The sequence below is a fragment of the Eurytemora carolleeae genome, unplaced genomic scaffold, assembly GCF_000591075.1.
Source record: "Eurytemora carolleeae unplaced genomic scaffold, Eaff_2.0 scaffold634, whole genome shotgun sequence".
Lineage (NCBI taxonomy): Eukaryota > Metazoa > Arthropoda > Copepoda > Calanoida > Temoridae > Eurytemora > Eurytemora carolleeae.
In genome coordinates, this window is record NW_019396525.1 from 55718 (window position 1) to 82707 (window position 26990).

Below are 26990 nucleotides of genomic sequence, written 5' to 3' on the forward strand. Positions count from 1 at the left end.
ACATTCAGTTTTTTCAACTTTATGAAACACGCAAATCGGAAATTGTCTTTTTTACGTTCTAATTATATGAAACCGTGGCTTGAAATGAGATCAAGAAATGACAACAAATATTTAGGGGAAAAGTTATTGAAATTAATTTAAAATAAGTTATTATTAAACGCATTTTCCTCTAACCTTAAAAGGACAACTGTTATCTATTTCCTTAAATCAAATTCTTTAATTACATGAAAATCATATTTTACCTGTACCCCCCCCCCCCCTCCAACAAACCAACCCACCAACCTTATTTCCTATAACATAGAATGAGAATTGGAAATACTTAACTTGGAATATATAATCTAAACTTAGAACATCAAGTGCCAGGGTAAACCACCCACCATTACATTAAACCCACAACACAGGCAACTCCGGTACAGTACAATTTAATTTGTTTCTATGCAGTGGCCGGGCCGGTATAATTTTATCGGACACGTTACCACCTGGCCTGTACAATTTCATCTGCCATAAAACACTGAAAATTTAATTTCAAGTACTGGCACGACTTGAAGGCACCTAGAGGCAGCTAGAGGAAGTTGTGTACAGTTAAACCACAGACTAAAGAGGGCAAAACCGGGCCGGGCGGTACAGTTTCATATGCCACTAAATGTTGGGCAGGAAAAGACGAGTTTTTTTATTGTCTCTTATTTGTTAATGTTCGTGATAAACACTTTAGGATTCTGAACTGTGCCCGCTTCCATCTGTGAACAGTTTCCACGTCAGGTAGATAATAAATATTTTATCCTTGTAAATTTTTCATCCCGGCTGAAATGTTTTATTTCGGATAGCCCGGGAAAAAATAAAGTTTAGGATAAAATAATAATATTTTTAGTATAATATGGGAAACCAAGAAATACATGTTTGATATTTTCATTTGGCAAATATTCAAAAATGTTTTTGTTTTTTTTATTGTGTCGCAAAACAACAGAAAGAAATGCGTCTAATCTGTCATATCACGGCAAACTAAAGTAAATCGTGCTTAAAATTGATATCTTATATGTTTTCAAGCATCACTACTGTAATTGTTGAGATATTGAAGAACAAAATGTATTAAATTTATAATATGTAATAGAATGTATTTCACGCATCTCTGCCCCTTTAGTAAAAGTAATCAACCTAAAGTCTGACCGCGTCAACCTTGTTGCACTGGCTAGTCCTATTGAGTGTCTGCTTCATTAACCCAATGTTCGGGCGATACAGTACAAACTGGGACATAGGTTGACCCGGCTCGGAAATTCAAATCTACATACTTGTGCTTAAAATCAGCAATGATGCATAAATTTGACCTTCTCCTGATGTCTATAGTTGAATTTGATAATGCCCTTTTAACAATATATACAATGGATTAACAATTAAAAAGTTCCGAACTTTAGAATTGAAGACGATTTTTATTTTAAGTGCGGGTAAACTTTATATTTGAAATTGTTGTGAAGTATTTAAATAATTTCAGGTCTACTATGAAGTTTAAATATTCTTTTTAATAGAAATTCATTTCAATTCAATTTACTCCGTTTGAGGAAATAATGAAATATGTTTATTCTGTGGGGAGTCAGGTCCCACGGGCCTAATTCTAATGATCTGAGCGCTATTTTTTTAATTTTCGATATTTAAAAACTTTTATAATTACACATTTCTTTGTAATATCTTATTTGAGAATCATTGCTTGTATTTCGAAAAAATTGAGATAAATATTATATACATCAGATACATTTAAACCTCACAAACCTTTTTAACCTGATGGTGTTATTTGATCTAAAAGAATTCATAGTTTGAAGTATCTAAGGTCTATGAAATTTGACTAGATTAGAGAATTTGAGTTTGAGTTAAAAGCGTAAATTATATATCCAAAAAAAATTTTTAAACGTTAAAACAATTTTAAAGCGAGCAACATTTGAATGTTTTTTTTCTAATGTTAAAGCATTTAATTTTGATAATTTTGAAAATTAAATAATAGTTTACTATGACCAGAATATTTCATAGATTATTTTTGGTGAAAATGATTCCATGCCAGGCTGTGACATCCATCTTGTGTTTACTTTTCCGGCCAAAGACAGTACACTGAGTACAATAAATGCGTACACCTCTGAAATAGCTTTCCTTGCATTAGTACCTTAGTAGTTCCTATGGTTTTTATTTTCGGCATAAGTATGAGAAAGCTAATTTATTTGGTTTCAAATCAGAAATTTAAAACATGTCAATTTAAACATATTTATTATTTAATAAAATATAACTTCTAATTAGAAATGTGACGACAAGTTCAGTGTTAATTGCCTGGGATAGTAAAGATAGTAATATGACAGGATTAAAAGGTAAATAAAAATATATTTTAAACAATTTAAAAAATTTCAGTTAACCCACAATGTGAATGTGGCTGCATGTCCGATTCACAACGGTACCCTCCCAATCTTCATCTGAGTACTAAAAGTATTTAATTCTGACTTTTATTTTATTGTTTCTGCCACAAGGCACATAAACAACGAAAATAATCTATTTTCAGAATGTCAAACAAAAGGATATCCTTTATCAGCCAAAATTGAGGTTTCAGCTTCAGTCCCTTTACGAATTTAGAACAGTTTTTCTTTATTACTGATTTTCTCCAGGTTTTAAAGATATTCAAACAAAAATATTCCATCCTATCACATATATGGGTTTTCCTCAATATTTTCCATTTCCTATAATAAGTATATTTGGTGTTCAGGATAGATGACAGATAGATAGATAGATAAATAGATAGATAGATAGATAGATAGATAGATAGATAGATAGATAGATAGATAGATAGATAGATAGATAGATAGATAGATAGATAGATAGATAGATAGATAGATAGATAGATAGATAGATAGATAGATAGATAAAAAATTTAAAAAGCTGATTCTTGAGTCTGGGGCACCTTCCTTTGATAGAATAAAAAGAGACTAAAAAAAGAGATAGATGTAGTTTCATTCCATTCTTTCAGCAACATTATTAACCTATTAAACTTTTCAATAATAATTACTAAGTATATTTAATTGTTTGGTTGATAATATTAATAGGTCTAAATACTAATAACTATTGATAACACTGTTATTTTGGTTCGCAGTGATATGAAGTTTTTGGACAGAAATTTTCTCTTTATCGAGAAGGCGAGAACCTTCGAGATACAGTGAAAATTTAAGTCCAAATACTTTATTGCACGTTGTTCCAAATAATAGTGTCATAGGTAATTTTGTGGCGCCCCTGGATTCCTGGAATGCAGTACACAGCATATTCCATACTTCACATGTTATTGTTTAGATTATGATATACTGCATCTAGTATACCTCTGGTTCCACAGTTGCCTCCCCAACGTGGAAGACCTCCGTTGGCTCCGGCTCCGTTGGCTCCAGCTCCGTTGGCTCCGGCTCCGTTGGCTCCGGCTCCAACCTCTCCAGCACCTCTCCAGAGAGCCCAGAGAATGAAGAAGAGAGTTAGATTCTCACCTCAACAGCCTTCTCCTCTCCCAGTTCGACGGAACCCTCGAAGAGAAGTCTGAGATAAACATCGAGCTCTTCATAAACTTCATCACCTCGATGCTGGGGGGACCCCTGTGGCGCCCCTGGATTCCTGGAATGCAGTACACAGCATATTCCATACTTCACATGTTATTGTTTAGATTATGATATACTGCATCTAGTATAAGTACTGTTTTTGATAAATATATATTCAGTCAGTTTATTTGATCTTATTCATTTGGTCTTATTCATTTGGTCTTATTCCTTTCGTCGCTACAATTTTATGAAACTTTTGTGTCTTATTTCAATGAATGTTTCTAGATCAAATAAGCTTTGAAACAAAGCAGAAGTCAAAATATAAAGTCGATTTCAATTTTATTTTCATTTCAATTGAAAAAATATTTTGGAAATATCCTAAATTTTTTGGTGAAAATCCGAGAACCAATCAAAACTTTATAGCACACGTGCTATAATGTACAGCTTTTTTAACATTTTAGCAACGATGATTACTTTATAGCACATTCATTATGAAGTGAGTAATAATGATAAAGTACACAACAGTTTCATAAAATATTGAATTTATAATAAAGAATAGATAAAAGTGACTAATTAAAATATAAAGTCATGACAAAAAATATAGAATGTAAAGAAAAATGGATAACATTAGGATAGAGAAAGAGATAATAGATATAAAAGCCACTCTCTAGTATGTCGAGTCCATTAGCGACTGATCCATTCAGGGTTCAGTCATGTGTTTGTTGTCTATTCTGAACCAATAGAAATAGTATGGTGGTAACATCTATATTTCTATCTCATTATCCAATTAGAGATATGAATCCTTCAATCGGTGCTATCAGTATATAACGTTATAACGTTATGACAAAGAAAAGATACAGAATATAAATAAGAGTGGATAAAATTAGGATAGAGAAAGAGTTAATAGATATGAAAGTGTGTATGAAAGATAGAGAACGGGAAGGATGGGATTGTAACAGAGGGAAATAATGGATAGATAATGGGATATAAATATTGTTATTAACAGGATAAAAAGGAAATTTGGCAAACCTTGATTTCTGAATAAATAGATTTGGTTTATTTACAAGATTGGGTTCAAAGGTTTGCCAACAAAATTTTAGATGACTTTTCAATTAAAAAAGTGCCATAGATGATTGACAGAAAAACTTTTAAGCATGACTGAAGCCACAAGCCATGTTCAGTGCTTTGAGTCTAAAAAGGTTTTATTATCTATATCTTAGAGCTGTGTAGTGAGGATGGAGGGTGTATGGGNCATTATTTTATCATTTTTATCATTATTTTATCATTTTTCATCATTATTTTATCATTTTTTATCATTATTTTATCATTTTTTATCATTATTTTATATTTCAATCAGTATTTTATCAATTTCATTAAATACTGCTGACTTGTAAACAGGATATTTAAGGAAAATATAAAGAGAATATTTTATAAAAAACGTAAGAAAAAGGAAAACATTTTGTAAACACAATTGACTATCTGTAATTTTCAGGTTATCCAATGAAATTTGACATGCTGATAGACTCCAAAATATTATTGATCTTTGAAATATTCTGCAGCATTCATTTGTCAAACCATTTTATAACTTATACAAGCATGATTTGTTGAAACGATAATCACAAAATTTGCCCTAATCATGAAATTTTGAAAAATGATGCCTCTTTTTTTCAGTTTCCAAATTAGCAGGGATAAAAAGATTGCCGAAACCGAAATCTGGTTTATCACATTCCCGTGGTTCTTCTGAGTTTCCCATTAAACATTTTAGGTTAATTGGTGCCGGGGGTTCCTGAGTTATGATCGGAGATATCCTTTAGAACAGAATATTCCTTAAATATGGTCCTCCTTATTCAACTTGTTCTGTGTATACTGGACTAAGGACATTCAATACCATTAATACTCTTCCCTAGAATATAATCCCTACAGTCAATTCATTCCCCCCTCCCCATATTTGCACTAATACCCCACCCCCCCAGCAGTCNCATGACTTCATTCTTTTTACAATTTGTTTTACTTTAGGTTTTCTTTTGGCATATCACAGGTTTAAAGGGATTGAAAATTGAATGAAACCATTTCTTTAACATTTTCATGACTTCATTCTTTTTACAATTTGTTTTACTTTAGGTTTTCTTTTGCCATATCACAGGTTTAAAGGGATTGAAAATTGAATGAAGCCATTTCTTTAACATTTTCATGACTTCATTATTTTTACATTTTGTTTTACTTTAGGTTTTCTTGTTGCATATCACAGGCTTGATCAGAACGATGTGGTTAAAAAATATAAGGTTAGCGACATTTTTCATCGTCTTATCTCAATTTTATATATTATCATAAATATCCGTTTCAAAATCACCTTTATTTTATCATTTTTTATCGTTATTTTATCATTTTTACCATTATTTTATCATTTTTTATCATTATTTTATCATTTTTTATCATTATTTTATCATTTTTTATCATTATTTTATCATTTTTATCATTATTTTATCATTTTTGATCATTATTTTATCATTTTTTATCATTATTTTATATTTCAATCAGTATTTTATCAATATTCATAATTATCAAGAATTACAACCATCCTTAAAATCATTGTTATTATCATCATTATTTTCATCATCATCATATTAGTTATCATAAGTCTTAGTATCATGATTATCATTATTGTTACCATCAGTATTATTATCATAATTATCATTAATATTATCATCAAAATCACAATCATTATTAGCATCATCAATAATATTATCATTAAAATCACTATCATCAGCATTGGCACTATCAATACTAACATTTATTGTCACTATAACATAATAACATATAACATATAACATAATTATCATTCGTATTAAAACTAAACTTAATAATCATTATAAACTGTTTATAAGAGATGATAAATTTTCTAAATAAAAGAATAAATGTATGGCCAATCTCATCGAGAGTAAGCAACCTTATTATACAACCTTGATTTCCACTTGTTGAATTATTAAAGGTGAACCCAACTACCCGAATGTTCCGACTGTACAATTTGATGGATGACAGTGTGTATCTAGTTTGTATAATTACACAGGAACCTAACCAATCAATCAATCACAGAAATCTACAGAAAGTTCCACTAAACATGACAAACTTAAAAATCGTCATTGATATGAATATATATGTATACAGTGAGAACCAGAAAACAATGGAATAAGAAGACGACATTATATCAAAACATTAGTGTACTTGATGTTGTTACAAAGCAAATATGTTTACTAGACACTAATTTAATAACATGTTTAGTGGAATGGGCCTGTCAACATTGCATAATTGTTGTATCTCATGTTCATTGGCCTATTTTAAAGTCATAACTTGATTCTTAAAGTCGTCTTCCTATTTCAGAGTTTTCTGGTTATCACTGTATCATAATAGAAGGGGTTTATTAAAAAAGACAAAAGTTAAAAGACTTAAAAAAATTTCGTTTTTCAGGGGTTACCACATTATTATTGATATTTTTTTTATAATTTTTTTGTTCTCATCTATAATGCTAAGGCGATTTTAAATTAAGTGTCTCTTAAGTTATTATAATAGATGTGGTAAATTTCTACACATTATTATAAAGATGTCTTATTTTTTGTAAAAATCAACCTTAAAAAATGTAATTGACANATAATATATTTGCCTTTTATTCTGTATGTCCCACCCTAATTATGCTAATTACGCTAATTAGTATAATTAGTTATGTAATAAACCTCGCCTTATCTTAATACATAAATATTGTCACCAGCTTCAGACACAGATATATTAATCATTGCACAGTTCTTAATCATTTTGGCAGACTTATAAATGTAAAATAATGTCAAACTGTTGAATCTTAAATTCGCATCTGTCGACGCTGTAAACCTATCTGATTTTTTTCTTAATTACAGATTGTAATTTAAAAGTCTGCACTGGTGATATCGAGTTCAGTCCGAACACATATGTGTCACACGTTTCGTTCGCTGGATCTGTCACTGTGATCTTGCCAGGCTACGTTTGTTGCATAAAAAAGGCTGGGTCGACCCTTCACCGGGTAGTCCAGACTAACGGTACGACAGAATGCATATACGGTACATGTTGTACCGGCTCGGATCATGCCAATTTCATATTGGGGTGACGTGTCACAAAACAATAATAGTTTTAACACTTTTAATTGATTCAAGAAATCTATATATAGAAAGTAGTAATCTCTGTTTGTTTGTTTGAATGACCGATCATAACGTAGAAACCCATGGACCGATTTGTTTAAAATTTTGATTGGGGAACTCGGGAGAATCATGGGACTGTTTTGAGATTCTGATTTGAGTGGGTCGATTTTTTTAGAATTTTATAGCTGAAATCGTATTTTAAGACCAAGCGCGGGTAAACGGCGGGAGTAACTATGAGTAACCTGGGCTTTTTAAAGTTTGTTTCTAGTATCTTATAGGTATAAAATTGATCTTTTCATTGATTGATTGATTGATTGGTAAAGGGGAGCTCGTACACTGATTATGATTATGTGGATGATTATGGGGAACTACTTCGTCTTGAAAGAGATGTTGATGATACTCTGGAGGAATAGACAATGTTTCAAAAATAAACATATTTAGAACTTTCATTCAACTTTTTAAAGGAAAAAATATACAAATTGCAGAAAAAATGATGAAACAAAAATTTACATACTTTGCTTTTGCTTGTAATAAAAACTTAAATAGTTAAATTAAACCAAAAAAACGGAAAAAAACATTGTTCCATTGTTTAGCTGGATGTACCATACTCGGACCAACGAGTCCTCTCATACGAAGGAAAGTTGGACAAATTAAAATATTTATAGATGTTTAACCTCCTTTTACTTTAGGTTTTCTTGTTGCATATCACAGGCTTGATCAGAACGATGTGGTTAAAAAATATAAGGTTAGCGACATTTTTCATCGTCTTATCTCAATTTTATATATTATCATAAATATCCGTTTCAAAATCACCTTTATTTTATCATTTTTTATCGTTATTNCCATTTTCCATTTTCTTTGTAAAATCTGATTTACGGTTATGCCAGAAAAGTTGTTAAAGAGATTTCGGAGCCAAAATAGTTAAACTTTGAGCCTCATTCTCAGCTCAGAGCCTGCCAAGGAACTCGGCTAGTAAAACATTCAAATTTGGCAAATATTACAGTTAAAACTGCACTGAAAACTTACTACAAAATACTAAAAGTTTCAATTAAGCATTTGTTTTATATTTTACGCCACTTCATTTAATGTATAGTTTTACCAGTCATTGCACTTTAGAATTAAGGTAATTTTCATGTAAGATTTGTTCTCAATTTTAACTCATCTTACTGTATAGTATAGTTTTTGAATTTTCATCATGTAACCAAATAGATTTCTTTTTTACATTTACTTATAGAAGAGCTAAAAAGGTCACAAAGTTGTACCAGTACATTTGACCCTCTCCTTTTTCTAGTTTACTGTTTCTTATTTAGTGATACAAATGTGTTCTAAGGAAATGTTAAAAATGGTTAAAACCCCTTTTATGAAATTTTGCAAAAAAATATTTTTTAATAAAAAATACTTGCTTTAATGGTTTAAATTACCCTCTCCCAACTATCAAATCAAAAAAAAATTAAGTTATATTAAGACAGGCTCTAGACTTTTTCAAAATTATTTTGATCACTTTTTCTCTAATTAAACCACATCTCGAGAAAGGTTTTGAAAGAAGAAATTCAATAAAAACTTAATTTTACTGTAGAAAAGAAACGAGAGTTTTTTCCATCTCTTAACAACAATATAATTCTGTTCACAAGGTTTTCCTTAATTATTTAAGAAATAAAATTATTTTTATATTTATTTTTTTTGTATTTAAGGGACTGTAGCGTAATTTCAAGTGACCCTCCACGCAAAGATGACAATGCTCGAAACACAACGGTTTCCCTTGAAACTTTAATCTGATCAATGTGTGTATAAGGTATCACACACACTTCCCTCTATCTACTCAGGAACAGTCCCTTAGGATAATCGATAAGAAAGGAAGGATAATCTAAACTCCACTCTAGCTCTCTATCTTCAGGGAAAACTCTGTAAATCCAATATCTTGCAATGTTCAGAAAACAAGTAGAATCAATCTGAGTATCTGCCTCTACTCTAATATAGACCAACAGTCTCTCTGTAGTAAGGACTCTCTCTCTATCAATATGAAATCTTGGATAATTGCGCACCCTGGAATATTTCAAAGTTTAATTCCCTAGATCCATTCTCATATATTTCTCGGAGCCGGAAATTTAAGACAGTGTTGAGTGTAGATGTAAGAACCATCTAATATGGTTCATAAGATTTAATCTCAGGGACAGAAAACCCCCACCCATTTTCAAACATGTGGGAGTTCATTTTTAGTGATTTATTTTTAAAGTGAAAAACAAGACTTTTTCATGCTTCCGGCCGTATGGTCTTATTTAAAGTTTTTCCTCAGTAAAACAAGTGTAAAAAATGAAATTAACCTCTTTCCTTGTGTATATACTTATGCCATGCCCCTTTCATAAAACTTAGTTTGAGATACCCGGTTTCAAACTGATATCTTGTCTCAAGTTTCCGGCTCTGGGTCCCCTGAGTAAACCTATTCTTAACTCTGAACTCCGGAAATGAAGTAGACTAGTCTCTAGGTTTAAAGGGATTGAAAATTGAATGAAACCATTTCTTTAACATTTTCATGACTTCATTCTTTTTACAATTTGTTTTACTTTAGGTTTTCTTTTTAAGTAAGCATGAGTGCAGGCGGGTTTAAAGTCCGAGGTGACTTGCTACGTGACTTTAGCATGCTACGTGATTTTAGCCTGCTACGTGACTTATCATATTTGAATCCAAGGCCCCTCTCAGAATCATGAGTCCGCATAATGACCCTATATGCTGATACTCTACATCCCCCTCAAGTTTTTATTTTGACATCCTCCCCAAAATATAAAACTTCCCCCCCAAGGCAACCCCTTAGTAAAGAGAAAATCCCTAGTTAAAGAAATCTGCGTCCTGACGGTGCCTGGAAGGATACATTGGGTGCTGGAGTAGTTAAAAGAGGGGCGGTGGTTTTTCGCCCTAGGTGTTTGCAGCGGTAGTTCCTCTGTTCTTTGTCTCCTTCTCTTCATCTTCTGGAGGGTTTCTGAGGCTCCGCAACAGGTTGTCAGAATAATGGCAAGGGCCATTGCTGGTCCCCCCTGCAAATAGGCCATTACCATGACCGTTAGGTGAACCATCATCCTCACGGCCATAATCGCCAATACCAAGGCGGCCATATAATCTCCATACTTGCGGATCGCTGCATCTATCCTGGACAAGATGTTCGTCTCTTCGTAGATCTTTGTCAACCCGGTCAAGTCATACCTTGTGATTGAATCACTCACTCCGGCTATACATGCATCAGTTTCTAGGCAACTCCCTATTGTTACCGATTTCAGTAAAGCCTGATGGTAAGCAGGATATTCCAGGATTTGCTCCCATTCTCTCTGCTCGGCTTCAGTATAGGGTCCACTAACAGCCATATCAATATGGTTGATATCATTATCTTGCTCTAAGAATACTTGCTCAGGGGCGGCTACTGGCACTAGGGTTGGCGTAATTGCTACCCATGTATTGTTAGCAACTCGAAGGGTAATTGGGAACTTCTTTGAACAGGGTAGCTGTGTGGCATGCTGCGTTCTCATTTTTGTAATCGGATCTACCCATACCTCTCCATTGGTATCCATCGGAATCTTGTCATGGCAGGTGGTTAGTTCAGCGATGGCACCTCTTTTCTGAACACACGAAAGTACAAATAGGACGTCTCCTCTTCGGTAAGCGTACTGTCCATTTGGTAAAACCTGTGGTGTATCCTCTGAACTGGACACTGTCTTCTGACAGATAGAATACTTCAGCATATCCTGAACCGACTGCATTCTCCTTTCCAACCGGTACGCTAGATAGTCCTCCCTCACTCGCTCCTGTACTGATAGATGTAAATCTGCTGGGTGTAATGACGGCCAGTTGGCTGCATCTGCTAACTCCACCACAAACAATTCCGGGTAGTTGGTAGATAACAACTTGACACTCCCGCACTCCTGGGGTGCTATCGTTACTCCTGTTATATTGAGCAAAATAGCCTTTTTTTCGTCTACTAGGTAGGTCCCCATGGTACGCGTCCCTGTGAATACTTGTATCTTCTCCAACGTGCAGGTGGGAACGTAATCAAAGATATAGGTTCCATCTCCAGTCTCACAACCCCCTGAATTTAGCTTGCATGGCAGCTCCAGATGATCACTCTTACTTTCTACCATCTGACCTTGCGCCACAAAATCCTCAGATTCGACCAGTACGGAGTACTCTACCAGTTCCATCAAATCATCCACTAGGCCATTCGCAGTGCGCATGGTCTCACCCTTACAGCCCACCTTATCATCCGCTACCTTCAACTCTCCTGCTGCTGCTATTTGAACAAACATAGTTTGATCGATAACCACATTGAATAACTGGTTTGAACCTGGAGGTTGGAAATGCCTCTGGGTGCTAAGTAACCTGCACCAATCTGTGGATACCAGTACGTCATGCTGAATGGTAGGAACCTTGGCCACCTTGAGGTGCGAAAAGGATCCACAATAGTATCGGAACCGGCTCTCCTTGATTCGGCATCTAAACCCCTTGAGACGGGTGACCGTCCTTGGTTGCACTAGGTACATCTTCTTGCTGGAGCTAGATTGTTCCGTAGCTGGACTGCATACGTTCACATCTACTCTTCTGATCTTAGACGGGTTTACACAATCAATATAATCTAGCATGAATGATTTACATGCCGGTACTACCAAACCCAGAATCACAACGAACTGAGCTAGGTAGTTCATCTTGTTGCTTGAATTTAACTCGAAACACTGGCAAAAACAATCCTTGGCAAATCCTCTGACCCTTTTTCACCTGAAAGGGTTTGTCCGACCAATTCAACAACAATGCTTGTATTTCTCCTCGGTAGTCAGAATCCACTACACCTCCTATCACCATCAGTCCTTGACTGGCCAGCCCACTCCGCGATGCCAACTGTAGATAGTATCCGGCGGGTACTGCTATCCTCAGGTTCAGCGGGACTGGCGTGACTCTCCCCGGTCCGAGTTGCACATTGGCTGCTGCACTTAGGTCATACCCTGCGGCCCCGTCCGACTGCTGCACTGGCTGCCTGCTGCCCTTTTTGATCAAAACTTCTAATACACTATTGGCTGATATCGTCGCCATCTCATCCCCCGACGAATCAGATGAGACTGCCAGCTGTCTGGCAGCTTCCAACAGCTTCCTGCGTCGTGACATTGGCTTGTCACCCTCAGACTCTGGTCCCGGTACGGAAGGCTCACGCGTCCTCTTGGTGGGCCGGGTCTCCTCAGTCATTTCTGCTTCTGCAGGCAGGTCCCCCTCTGCCTGCAACCCCACTGCGGGTGCAGCGCTCTCCCCACTCTCCATTGGTTCGGGCTCCGGCGCTGCTCGTCCCTCATTGGGCGATATTACTTGATCAGTCACCTCCGTGGGTAACGGCATGGGTCTCACTTGCTCCTCTACTGGGTCCCTCCGGGCATCTGGAAGGTTCTGGATTTCTAGTCCTGCTCCACCGCCATAGACCGGTACTGCTAACTCCGGTCCTCGCCGACTGCGCTCTGATATCTCCTCACCTTCCAAGTCATCCATGTCTGCATCTACCGTATCTCTCATCACGGTCCTGGCGTTGGCTTGGTACTTCTTCAGGCGGGTCACATGCACCCTCAATGTTTTTCCTTCTGTTCCTGATGGACAAATGTCTACTAATACCTCAGCTACACGCTGCACTACCCGAAACGGTCCACGCCAAGCATTCACCACCTTATCAGGTTTTCCAGGTACTGGTCTAGGGCTACAATACCAGACCAAACTGCCAGGTTCCCAGTCCCCCTGGTTTCCCGCATACAGGTTTGAATTACGCCTGATCACTGCATCTCCATTCCGGCGTATGTAGGCATATACTTCCCGGGTCCTGTTAAGAACATCCTTCACAAACTCCTGGGTGTTTTCGTACTTCTCTGCTGGATTCTCTAAAATCAGATCCAATGGTAACCTGGCCTCTCTCCCGAATAATGCTGCATAGGGTGTCAACCCTGTACTGGTATGTTGTTTTGTGTTATAAGCAAAAACACAAACTCCCACTAGCTTGACCCAAGCTGGGTCATCCCTCTCTAGTAACACTCTCAGCATTTGACCCAATACGCGGTGGAACCTCTCCACCAGGTTAGACTGTGGGTTGTAGGTTGGGGTCATGGTCCGGTTGATCTGCAAATTGTCCATCAATTCAGCCCATAGCTTGGAAGTAAACTCTTTCCCTTGGTCAGAATGGATCTCTTCAGGGCATCCGTAGATAAATATAACACGGTCCAGCAGCGCTCGGGCCACTGTCTGAGTTTCCTTATTAGGGATGGGCACTGCTGTGACCCATCTTGTAAAATGATCCTCCACTGTAAGTATGTACCTCGGTCCCGACTGTCCATCTCCCAGGGGTCCAACCAAATCCACGTACAACCTCTCAAATGGAAAACTAGCTATCCTAGGCTTATGTACTGTCTGGTGTATGTCCGTTTTCCTCTCCTTGGCTAAGCACTCGCCGCATTGTGCTATCTGGTTCTGGAAGTCCTTCCTTAATCCTGGGTAGTAAATGTACCTGTTGGCCCTCTCCAGGCTGGCTCTTACCCCAAAATGACCTGCACTCCTGTGTGCATGGATATAGTGGAATGCACTCTCCCTCAGGCTGGTAGGAACTAATATCTTATTGACTGGTACTTCCACTCCTGGCTGAGTTGCTGGCAGTACTAAGATTCCCCTTCTGTCTAGCTTTACTGCACCAGCAATTTCCCTCCATCTCAAAAGCTCCTCACCCTTCCCCTTAATCTCCTCCTTGGGTGGTATCTTCCCTGCTCTGACCCATCCAGCCACTAACCTCAGATCTGGATCTCCCTTTTGAGCTTGTAATACCTTTTCCCTTGAGAACTCTTGAGGCTCTACGGCGGCCATCCTCTGCTCATCCTCCTCCTCTTGACTGGGATCAGGTAGATGATTGCTCCTAGATAATGCATCCGCGTTAAGGTTACTCCTTCCCGGCTTATGGATCACCCGGAACGAGTACTGCTGGAGTTCCTCTAACCAGCGGGCCAATAGTCCCTTAGGATTCTTCAGGGTCTTCAAATGCTTCAAGTAGGAGGAATCCGTATATAATTCGAAGGGCGCAAACTTTAGGATGTGCTCATAGCGCCTAATACCCGCTATGGCCGCTGCCAACTCGCCCTTATGGCTCGGGTAGTTCTTCTCTCCTGAGGTCGTCTTCCTTCCCGTAGCCCCAATAAATCTCTCCACCCCATCTTGTTCCTGAGATAGCACTGCACTCAAGGCTGTTCCAGAGAAATCAGTAGTTAATCGGAATGGTGGTCCTCCTTCCTGGAACCTCGGATAGGCCCTCACTGGCCCACTCTTAAACGCCTGTTTTAACTTCCGGAAACTCTCATCCATCTCCTGTGTCCAAACAAACTCTCCCTTGTGACTTCTCTTCTCATTCAGGGGAGCAGCTAACTCCGCAAAATTCTTGATAAATGCCCGATAATAATTCAGAAATCCTATGGCTCTTCTTAGTTCAGTTACATTCTCTGGGACTGGCCATTCTAATACCCTGGACACGTAGTCCGGTACCATTGAAATACCTTCTTGGGATACCCTGTGTCCTAAATACTCCACCTCTTTCTCAAAGAGGACAGTCTTGCCAGGGTTCAGCTTGATCCCTGTCTCTCTGTGCCGCTGTAGAACTTCTCTGAGTCTCTCCACATGCTGACCCTCTGTTTGTGTAGCCACTGCAATATCATCCAAATATGCATCAACATCTTTCCGGTCTACTCCCTCATCCAGCACCTGCTGTACAAATCGCGAATATACAGCCCCAGCTGAACACAGGCCAAATGGCATAACCAGGAATTGGTACAATCCCCAGGGAGTACTGAAAGCTGTGTACTCCTTAGACTCCTTTTCCATCGGGATTGTCCAGTACGCTGCTGAAGCATCCAAGGTGCTGAAATACTTCTTACCAGCCATCTTATCCAGAGTCTCCTGTACACGGGGAAGGGGGTAACCATCACTCACCAAGCAATTATTCACCTGGCGAAAGTCCACAGCCCATCGCGTGCTTCCATCTTTCTTCTTCACCGCTACCAATGGACTACTCCAGGGGGAAGAAGAAGGTTCTATGATCCCCTGATCTAGCCATAAGTCCAACTGCGCACGTAGGTCAGCTTCATCTTTTGGGTTCAGGGGCCTTGGTGACTGTTTCACAGGCTTGGTTCCAGGCTTCATCCTCAGCCTGCACTCGGTCAACCCAGTTTGACCGAAAGGGCATTCCTCTGTTTTAAACACGTCCTCATACTCTGCTACCAACTCCTTGACTTCCTTCATCAGTTGTGGGTTGCTCTTCAGAACCTCCTTTTGTTCCAGCTTCAACTCTTCCCACAACTGTTTCCTCCTCTCCTGAGGGTTAAGTTTCTTCACTGCAGGGGCTGGAGGAGGTGTCCAAACTTCCGGATCTTCATCAGTTACCATTGCCTCATTTATGACTTGGCCAGGTTTCAGCCTGATGGGCTGTGTTGACCTGTTACTAATAGCCAAACATCTCCCTGCTAGTGCTCCGGGTACCTGAAATATTTGGGATGAGATTTCTGCACTAGCAGTTCTTAATATTTTGGAAAGTTTCTCACCTTGATTCCAGGCTGGTTCTCCTCTCCAGCCCAACTCCATGGAGCAGATTCCGGGTATTCTGTCCTTGCCTAGCTTCACCTTGCTCTGGGGTGCTGCAACTTCAATCCTCACAGTCTCTCCAGGTTGGATCCATGCATCCTCCAGGCTCCGGATCAGGCAATTGGTCACAGATTTCCTCATCTCTCCCTTGCCCCCCTTTAACTCAGCCCCTTTGGATTCAACCCCTTTGGACTCACACCCCTTGGACTCGGACTCACACCCCTTGGCCTCCCCCCCCTTGAACTCAACCCTTCTTTTACAGATAATAGGTAACAAATTATCCTGAATTCTGGGTTGTTGAGCTGCCAGGGCTTCTTGCATCTGGTTCACCATGTAGGTAGTCGCTCCGCTGGGATCCCGGACTCTTGGGTCCTCCCCACTGAAGTCCAGCATCAACTTGGCTCTGTTAAGAAACTCCGATCCCAAGTTCACATGATGACTTAAGTTCTGGATCACCAAGGGTTTCACTCTGAACACCTTCTCGTGTCCACGTATCTGGATGGACACCGGGGAACCTATCCCGGCTATCCTCAAGCTTCCCCTAGATGCTGCTGTCCCAATCTTGAGCCCCGGGGGAGGGGGGTTCAGCTTCAACTTCAACATCTTGGCCAATCTCCCCGAAATGATCAACGGAGTGCGGACTTTGTTACCAGAGTCCACTAACCCGCTCAGCTCCCTCCACTCACGCCCAGCCATGATCTTCAGGGGGAGGTTGCACTTAAGTGGTTTCAGTGCAGAAATTATCTGGCCCCCCTGCACAGGGCCTTCTCTACTAAAAAAGACACGGCTTCCTCCTCCTCCCAGAGGTCTAGTTCTTCATCCAGTGCATTGGTCTGCTGCTTGAGGCTGCGGCACTCCTTGGCCAGGTGGCCAGGTTTCTGGCACGTAAAACAACGCTTCTTCCTCGCGCCATTCTCTCTCCCCTTGGCTTCCGCTGGCTTCCCTCGGGGTTTGTCCACAATCTCTTTCCCCTCCAGGGTCTTCTTGGCTCGACAGTCCTTGCGTAGATGTCCTCGTCTATGACATCGGTAACACTCTCGCTCCTTCCCCTGTACTGCGTCGACCTCCATAGGAACTGGTCCCGTTGGTGCTTCCTCAGGTAGGTTTCCCATGGCTCTCCTGGCTGAACTGACTGTAATGAGTCCATCTGCCGACGCACTCTCTCCGTAACCGCCATTATAGGCGTCGCGCTCCGCTGCAGTGGCTTCAACCACTGCTACGCGGAGCGCGGCCTCATCCTTGGGGTTAGCTCTCCTGACTTGGCGGCGGACTGAATGGTTACACAGGCCCCGGATAACGTGGAGCATCAATGTATTGAAAGAGCGCTCGCTAGGCCCAAAGGCCAACTTGTATAACGCAAACTTATTTGTCAGGTAGGACTGCACATCTTGATTCTTCCCCTGGAAATAGCTCTGGAACTCTGAACGTACCAGCATACTTTCGGAATCTGGGCAAAACAACTCTCGGATGATGTCTGAGAATTGCTCATAAGTCCCACTCCGGTAACACTCATCCACGGTAGAGTTATCTCTTATTCTGCTTACCGCTTTCCCGGCCAGGCTCTCCAACAAGATCGTCTTCTTGAAACTGTCACCTTGCACCACTGCAGTTCTACACAGCAAAAATTTTTGGACGGCTACCTCGTGGTCTCGAAACAAAGAACTCCCATCATCAAAGAACTTTGGCACACTCCTCAATATAGCCTCTCTTAACTTGTAGTCCTCTCCATCTGGGGGTAGGGGAACCGCTTCCGGTCCAGGCACAGGGGCACGTCTACGAACCGCTTCCAGTTCTTGCTGCAAACGCTGGATTTCCTCCTGCTGGCGCTGCAATACTTCAGCTAGCTGTGGTCCTTCCATGCTTCTTTCTTGGTTCCTGGGTCTCTTCGGGTTCAGTTACTGGATTTTCTCTTTACAGTTCTTCCAGCCTACTTTCCATCCCACCGCTGCCACCATATAAGGTATCACACACACTTCCCTCTATCTACTCAGGAACAGTCCCTTAGGATAATCGATAAGAAAGGAAGGATAATCTAAACTCCACTCTAGCTCTCTATCTTCAGGGAAAACTCTGTAAATCCAATATCTTGCAATGTTCAGAAAACAAGTAGAATCAATCTGAGTATCTGCCTCTACTCTAATATAGACCAACAGTCTCTCTGTAGTAAGGACTCTCTCTCTATCAATATGAAATCTTGGATAATTGCTATGCTTCCAGCTCTACTCTTACCAACAAGGAATATGTGAGGCTAACTAACTATTTATTTGATAAATGCGCACAGTTATATACAGGTTACCCCTGTTTGCATATTACAATAATATAAAACATATATTTATTTACTTACATACTAAAATATCGTGTATAACTAAAAATCAGTGTAAAACCTTAAGCAAGAAGAATATCCCCTGAAAGTAAGCATGAGTGCAGGCGGGTTTAAAGTCCGAGGTGACTTGCTACGTGACTTTAGCATGCTACGTGATTTTAGCCTGCTACGTGACTTATCATATTTGAATCCAAGGCCCCTCTCAGAATCATGAGTCCGCATAATGACCCTATATGCTGATACTCTACAACATATTATCGTTTTTTAAAGTTTAAAACTGTTTAGTTCTGATATGCTTGTCTGCAATAGAAATGCGCAAGTCACTTTTGTAGTAAAAGCACAATTAAAAATAATAAGTTTTCAAAACTATAAACATTAAGATATGATGTATACTTGATCAGAAAAATAATAAGTTTTCAAAACTATAAACATTAAGATATAACGTATACTTGATCAGAAAAATAATAAGTTTTCAAAACTATAAACATTAAGATATGATGTATACTTGATTAGAAAAATAATCAGTTTTCAAAACTATAAACATTAAGATATGATGTATACTTGATCAGAAAAAGCTTGTTAAGGGTACCGTTGTAAATCAAGCAATAATATCTTTCCGTGCAGGTTCACGTGCTTACAATAGTTTTAGGACTTTCTTTGAAATGCATCATTTATCTTTGATCGCCATTTTGAAGTAAAAATAGTTTAAAACCAACTGTACAGAGGAGGAAGGATTTGATCTGGGCGGGGGACCAGGTTCTGATCTTGAAATACCGAGCTCCAATGATACAAGATATCTCATACTTAAACCAACAATACTTAATCTAGACTCGAAAAGCTCCAGGTAATAGAGTAAAGGTGTACTTGAGTACAAGCAGAATAAAGTAGGTGTAGATTTGAATACCATTTCTCACACTAGAGGCGTTAGAATACATGTAGTTTGTTCTGTATCAGCTGAAACCCTGTAAAAGAAAGCTAACAGAATCCTGTTTTCTCTCAGCTTTAGGTTAGCCTCTTGGTTGTGAAAAATGAGAATTAAATAATTACTTTGTGTCTCCTGGTTTAACGAAGCAGAACTTAATTTGTGTTTAAATCCCGGGATCAAGCATTGATCTCCATTTAAACAGATCACAGATGGATTACGTTAATTCCTCTTCGATAAAGGGATCAAACATTTTCCCTCGATTTAAAAGTTTCCACATTGAATATCGAAATTAAGCATGCAAGCAGCAAAATCTTAAATCGTTATTTGTGCAAAAGTAATATGTAAATGCCTACTAAAAAGAAGGGCGCGAAGCTCCCTGGATATAAAGTATTTCAACCTTCATACCCAATCCTTTAAATCTAGAAACTGGTCTAATTCATGTTTATAATTACTGTTCTCAGGTGTAACAAGATCAAGACCCCTCTGGATCCAAACAAGGTTAAGATGATTGACAATAAGCAGTTGAGTGCTGTTATTGGATGCTCTTCAGGACTCATGATCTTCTTCTGTATTATCATCAGGTATATGTACTAGGACTAAAGCGAACTCTTAGAAAACTCATTATTTTCAATTATTATTTTTACACAAAAGCGATTTGCGCATTTCTGTTGCAGAAACAATAAAGGTAATGACGGAATAAATCACTTTTTTAATCTTAAAATATTTAAGAAATTCGCATTATTGATCGGATAAGAGAATTTAAAGAATATCATTTTAAATCCAGCATTCCCCTCCTTGAATTGAATGGAGGATCACTTGAAATTAAAACGTCAAGAGTTCGGGGATTCAAAAGAGGTTAAGTATGGAAGACAAAGTATTGAAGTCTGCATGATTTAAAACATTGTCAATTTGTACCAAATACAACCATAATGCAGCATAAAAAGGAAATCCTTCATATTGCCAATAAAGAATTTCAGAAGCGTTTGCAAAAAAAAGACAACATAAGATGCACATTTCATGAATACAAATAGATTAAAAATTCTGGCCTTCCCAGAGATGATAATACTTGTTATTCTATGTGAGAGTTCGCATACTTTAGATAATTGATCTCACTGAAATTACAAAACTTTTTCCTTTCCTGAAATATTAATTTTCCCGCCAAAATAGAAAGTATGTTTGCGGATTTCTTTTTTCCTGAGAAACTGGAAACTTGTTTGGAATTTTTAAAAGAATTTTCTCTGCAGATGGCTGCAAACTGTACATTCTTTACTTTAAAGTTTAAAATATGTTTTTCTAAGCAAAAAAAATACATAAAAGTTATTTTGAACATTTTCATTAATTTGTGCCTAGTTTTGCCCAATCGAATTAAAAGTTTTAATGTGTTTAATTATATTTATAGACAGATTAAAACTTTAAGCTTTTAACCAATTTTTAACCTAGTTAAATATTACAAAAGTTTCCTTTGAATTTTTAACATTTAAAAAATATATAACTTTTATTCTAGCATTATCGTCGCCAAACCCAAGCGAGCGGACGATGAAGACGAAGTAATTGTTCCAAAGTCGTCTTCACTCTCTGACTCGTACAAGTCTCCATCAACCAAGAGCCGGAATGGTTCCCTGGGACCTAATTACGATAAAGCTTCTTCACAGGTTAGCAAAGAACTTGATTGTTTGTCACAAACTCTAATTTTCTAACCCTTTTATCCTAGCATGCAACCCAATGTTGTAGACCTTAGATATTTTAGAATGAATTTTATTAGATCGCAATGATTTTTACCGTACAGTACACAGCGTGACAGCTGACCCGGTGCAATTCTCATTGGAAATTTCGCATTTAATGTTCATTGTACATATGATATCATGCAATCTAAAGTACAAAATTCAATTCTTTACATACCACTTGAAAAATTTAGTTTTTTATGTAAGTGTGGTACCTAAACATTATAAAAACCATATTATAGATTTTATTTTATTCAAGATCATTTATTTTTAAGTTATTGACATCAAACAAACTTTTATTATTTTGTTTTTATCAACTTTTACAGTTCGTATTTTCTTCCCCAACTTGAGCCATTACTTCATAATTAAATGTGAAACTAGTTTTTAGTTCCAATAATAGAAAAGAAAATTCCCTTGTGACGGGAGCTGTACACACAATGGAAACCACCAATCCAACTTCTTTAACTAAGTTTGACTTTTATCTTTTATAACTTGATTTGAACATTTGATTTTCAGACCTCAAGCTTAAACAAACTCAACGGAACTGAAATCAGAAAGGTGAGCTGAATATTTTGCATAAAAACTGCATTGCACAGAGTCAATAAATAGAGTCGTTTTTGTTTACTTTGGAGATTTTTGTACAAATAAAATAAAGGCACCATATAATTCTGGAAAGTTTTAAAATTTCACAAAATTTTTGAGTGTGAAAAATTTAAGCAAAATAATCTATTTTTTTTTATTTTTATATTTTTGTATTTATTTGATTTTGTTGTGCCTTTTAAAATCTGAACCCCGTAAAAGTTATTGCTTAGAAGACACTGGTTAAGGGCAAACACTTGGCTCGTTTTCTCTAAAACTTCTAAGGTTGAATTGGACTTTAAACAAGCGCCACAAAATACTGATCCATAAAAATAAGTTTGTAACACTTCTTTGTATCCAAAATATAAGAAAAACTACCCAAAATACAAGATAAAGTACCCTAAATATAAGAAAAAGTACCAAAAATATAAGAAAAAATACCAAAATATAAGAAAAAGTACCCAAAATATGAAGAAAAAAATTTAAGAAATTGTATGAAAAAAATACAATATTTTAGCTAAATCTATAAGTAATTGAAAAGAAGACAAGAGGCCGAAATTAAAGAATTTGAGCCGCGGCTTAAATTTAAGAGGCGGCTCTATAATATGGTTGGTCCCACTTAGAATTGTATTCAATTTTTCAAGATTAAAGCCGGCGCTCAATTGAAACCTTTTTTGGGGGGATTTGAGACGCGGCTTAAATTCATTAAATTTGGACAAAGGATTAATTAATTAATTAATTAATTAAGACAACGATAGGATAAAAACAAACTTTATGAATGCTTATGGAATCAAAGATAGATGATATTTTAGAAAATTAATTTAGATTCAACATTTTGCTTGTAATTTAACATCTCTCATTTTTAGTAGTAGTAAAACAGTCGTATTTATTCAAAAATGCTCTTTAGTAATTCTTTATTTAAAATTAAATGATGCATTAAAATGTTTCGGGTACACTCAGGGTTTAGAGTTACAACCTTTTTGGGCTTTTTTACACAAAGCACATGAGGGTTTTTATGTAATATGTATTATATAGTGCAGCAATGTGTATGTTTCAATTTTGACCATGTTCTCTTTGTATACATTGTAAAACAAAAACTAAAATTTTCGCGGATTTAATAAAAAAATATTCGTTGATTTTCAAAAAAATTTAATCAAATGTTAGTGGCAAATTTTGACAATTCGATCATCCATAAACCTTCCTTCGGGTCACATGAGGTCCCTCAAAAAAATTGTGCCCGATCGGTTCAACCATTTTGACGTTTATAGGATACAAACAGACAAGCGAAGTACATAAAAAATAAGTGTTTTCAGGGAGACACTGGCACTCTGCAAAGACGACCTACTGGAAGTAGACAAGTGTCACCTAGTGGCAGAAACTTGGATAAACCGGTTTCCCCTGCAGCGCGTGGTCTAGAGCCAGGGCGGAGCGTGGATACAGGACGGAGAAGTCTAAGGAATGCCGCACATATAAGCTCATCAAAATAATTGATTTTTAATAGAAATAGTATCATGATAGTATTTTCCTTTAACATACAGGGCTACCCATAAAGGATAAAATTTCAGAGACGACTATGAGGAATTTATAATATCTGTTTAATGTTTACTTATATTCATGTAGACTTATTATAAACCTTGGAATTTCCAAGGTTTAAATAAGCCTACTCTGCCTTGAATATAGTAAGTTGGAATCATCAAATTTAAAGAGTTTTAGGTCGTATTTACAGTCTCATCCTTTGTGGGTAACCCTGTAATATACTGTAGTAGTAACTCATATTTTTAAGTTTGTAGCATCTAACAACAGAAAGCCTTGCGAAATTATAAACATGGCGTTAGAAATATCTCACAAGTTTTATATTCGTAACATTCTGATCGAAAGGAATTGACTCTTTGTCACAAACTCTGATTTTCTAATTCCTATATCTCTGCAACCGAATGTCGTAGACCTTAGATATTTCAAACTATGAATTCTGTTGCATCAAATTATCTTAGTTTGAAATATCAAAAGTCTACAACATCAGGTTCCATAGATATAGGGATTAGAAAATTTGAAATTGTGGCAAAGACTCAATTCCTTTCTAACAATTTTTAATTTCGAAAAATAAAATGTAAGGTTTTTTTCTAAAAGTTTTATTTTTTTATTTTTCTTTTGTTTTCATCTTAAAATATAAAGCTTGTTATAACTTTATAATTTGAGAAGGAAAATACTCTGTTAGAATTAAAATCTTTTAAACTGATAAAAGAGAAGTTTGGAACTTTATCATTTAAACAGTCTCAACTTTTAGCCTCATGAATATAGGAAGATGAGCTTAAAGTTATGGATATTCTTTTTTATGGATAATTCTTTAATTATGGATATTCTTTGTTTATGGATAATTCTTTAATTATGGATATTCTTTGTTTATGGATAATTCTTTAATTATGGATATTCTTTGTTTATAGATAATTCTTTAATTATCGATATTCTTTGTTTATGGATATTCTTGTTTATGGATATTCTTTGTTTATGGATATTCTTTGTTTATGGATATTCTTTGTTCATGGATATTCTTTGTTTATGGATATTCTTTGTTTATGGATATTCTTTGTTTATGGTTATCTTTGTTTATGGATATTCTTTGTTTATGGATATTCTTTTTTTATGGATATTCTTTGTTTATGGATATTCTTTGTTTATGGATATTCCTTGATTATGGATATTCTTTGTTTATTATGGATATTCCTTGTTTATGGGGAAGGGGGATATATTTTTTCAGTTTTCAATATTTTTTCCCTCCCTTCTTCAGTTTTTCGTTTTAGGTTTTCGTAAAAAAAAATTGAGCATATTTAACGTATATGTGGCTCCAGGAAGGGGCTTTCTAAGCAGAGTTCAACAGAATCTGGGCCTCCCAGTCATAAAATATCGAGACAGGGTTCAGAAACAAGCCAAACCTTGAAGCGGCTCGGAAACAGACAAAGTTCGGAATATCTTAACACCCCGAGGTGAACTTGAAAATTTGGAAATGCATGAAATAAAAAATAATATTTTTTTTTTGAAAATGAAACTATTTGAGAAATTATTAGAATTATAAGAAGGACTAATGATGATTATTATGATCATTTTACAGAACACTAAAGATATTGTATTCGGATATTCAAGTGACCTTCCATCTATAAAGGGGCAGGATTCATGATACATGATACATGGCATCCCTGATGCATACCCTTTAAACCTTTATCTTATCAATAATGTGAAAGATACTTTTGTTTTCTGATTAAAACACTGAACAGTTTTTAATTCTAACCATGTTCTTCATTGTTACTGCAGTAGAATTTCGCATGTCGCTTGTGCAGACTGCAGAGGGATCAAAATTTAGAAAAACTAATCTTTGACTGGAAAAACTTCAAAATCCCATTCATACTTGATCTTGTAAATCGGACATGTCATTATTTAAATGGAAGGTCACTTGAAATTACGTTTACAGTCCCTTTAATGCTGCAATTAATTCTTTTTTTTTCAGAGGAAAACCAGGACAGCCTAGATCCCCTCATCTAGGACTAAACCAGGATTTGGAGCTCAGAGAACGCAGTTCAGAACAGGAACTAAGATTGTTTGAACAGGACGTACTTAGTGATGATATAGGACGTATATCCAGGATGCAGGACGGTTCAACTAGTTTACCAAGGACAGGACCAAGACGTCCTGTAGGCCGTCGGGGGATGGGAGATAGGTTTTCAGGAACCCTACCAGGATATAAACTTGGAGGAATACAAAGCGTCCTCCCGGGTTCGAGGCCGGGGGGAGGAGGAGGAGGGTTTCATGAGAACCTGGAACCTGATTGTATACCTATGATAGGATACAATGATATTAATTCTCCTCCCACCCTCAGGATACCAACTCAACCCTGGAGGGCCGGACAGGGGGGCGTTCCTAACGGAGGAGGTCGACTTAGGTACCCAAGTGAGTCCCTAGGGGCCCGTCCTCGATACCAGGACCCGGAGGAGGACGTGGATTATCTTCTAGAGGACAAGAGAACCAGCAGGACGGGATATATTAAGTACAACTCATTATCAGCCGCTAAATATTAAAACTGCCATTTCTTCAATCATATAAATATGCAATTAGTCTTTGTAAATATGCATTTCTTTGATCATCGAGAGACATAATTTAAACAAGATACATGGACGGAAACTAGTTAAAGTAATCTTTGGAAGGTTAGGCACTAATTTTTGGAGTCATACCGTTGACATGATGAGGCCAGAAATCCTCCTTTAGAATCCTATTTTCAAGAAATTTTTTTTTTAAATTTTAAACCTGTATACACCTTTCAGACAAGATTAAAGACAAGTTTTACAATAAAAAAAGAAATATTTTCCAGATTCTTTAAAAATCTATGAAGAATTGTGCTTTGTTTTGTTTTTGCATCATATACTAACTTTTATTTAAAGTATTCAAAATTTGTAATGGCCTTACCTTAATTAAAGGGAGTGTTCGCGAAAAATTCAAGGGGATATAGGCTTACGGCAAAATAATCACTTTTGATCGCTACTAATCTTACTTCTTATTTTTCGCCGTATAAGCCCTTGTATTTTTCGCAAACACTCCCTTTAAATTTTAAGTCAGTTATTGTTTAAGATAATTTGATTAAGAACAGTACAGTTACAATCACACGTTAGTCAGTTTTCTTTAGTTGATTTATAAATATTGATTTTTCAAATTGATGAATTTTTACATTATAATGCATTTATGTGAAACTATATCTGTTCTTGGAACCTTTATGTTGTGTGGGAACAAAACTGAATTTTTATATTTAACAAAAATCAATCAGTTTTAAAAAATATTTGAAAAAAAAGGGAAAATGTATGTTGAATTACTAAGCACATGTTGATTTTCAAGCAATTTTGAAAGATTTAGATTTAATAAGCTGTTGGAAGTCTAGATAATATTAACTAACTAACTATGGAAAGGATTTATGCATTTTCTTAGTTTTCTCTTTTTCCGACATTTTTTTCTTGAATTTGTTATGGAGTTGTCCTGCCATGAAAACTCTAACTCTAGTATCCCGAACTATAAATGTGATATTGATATTATTTATAAAATGTTTAATTGTTAGAATACAAATTCAATTATCTA

The 26990-nt window shown here is 36.9% G+C and overlaps 1 protein-coding gene across 1 annotated transcript; it reads left to right on the forward strand.

Moving 5' to 3' along the window:
- Window positions 1-678: 678 nt before the first annotated feature.
- On the forward strand, window positions 679-26990 carry LOC111704856 (uncharacterized). Its single transcript, XM_023477220.1, has 13 exons — window positions 679-759; window positions 2278-2345; window positions 5772-5827; window positions 6535-6612; window positions 8032-8115; window positions 8302-8344; window positions 19377-19497; window positions 20040-20159; window positions 21083-21230; window positions 21816-21857; window positions 23192-23338; window positions 24729-24859; window positions 25378-26990. Exons 2-13 carry the CDS (start codon window positions 2330-2332, stop codon window positions 25943-25945), a joined length of 1554 nt encoding a protein of 517 aa, XP_023332988.1. The 5' UTR covers window positions 679-759; window positions 2278-2329; the 3' UTR covers window positions 25946-26990.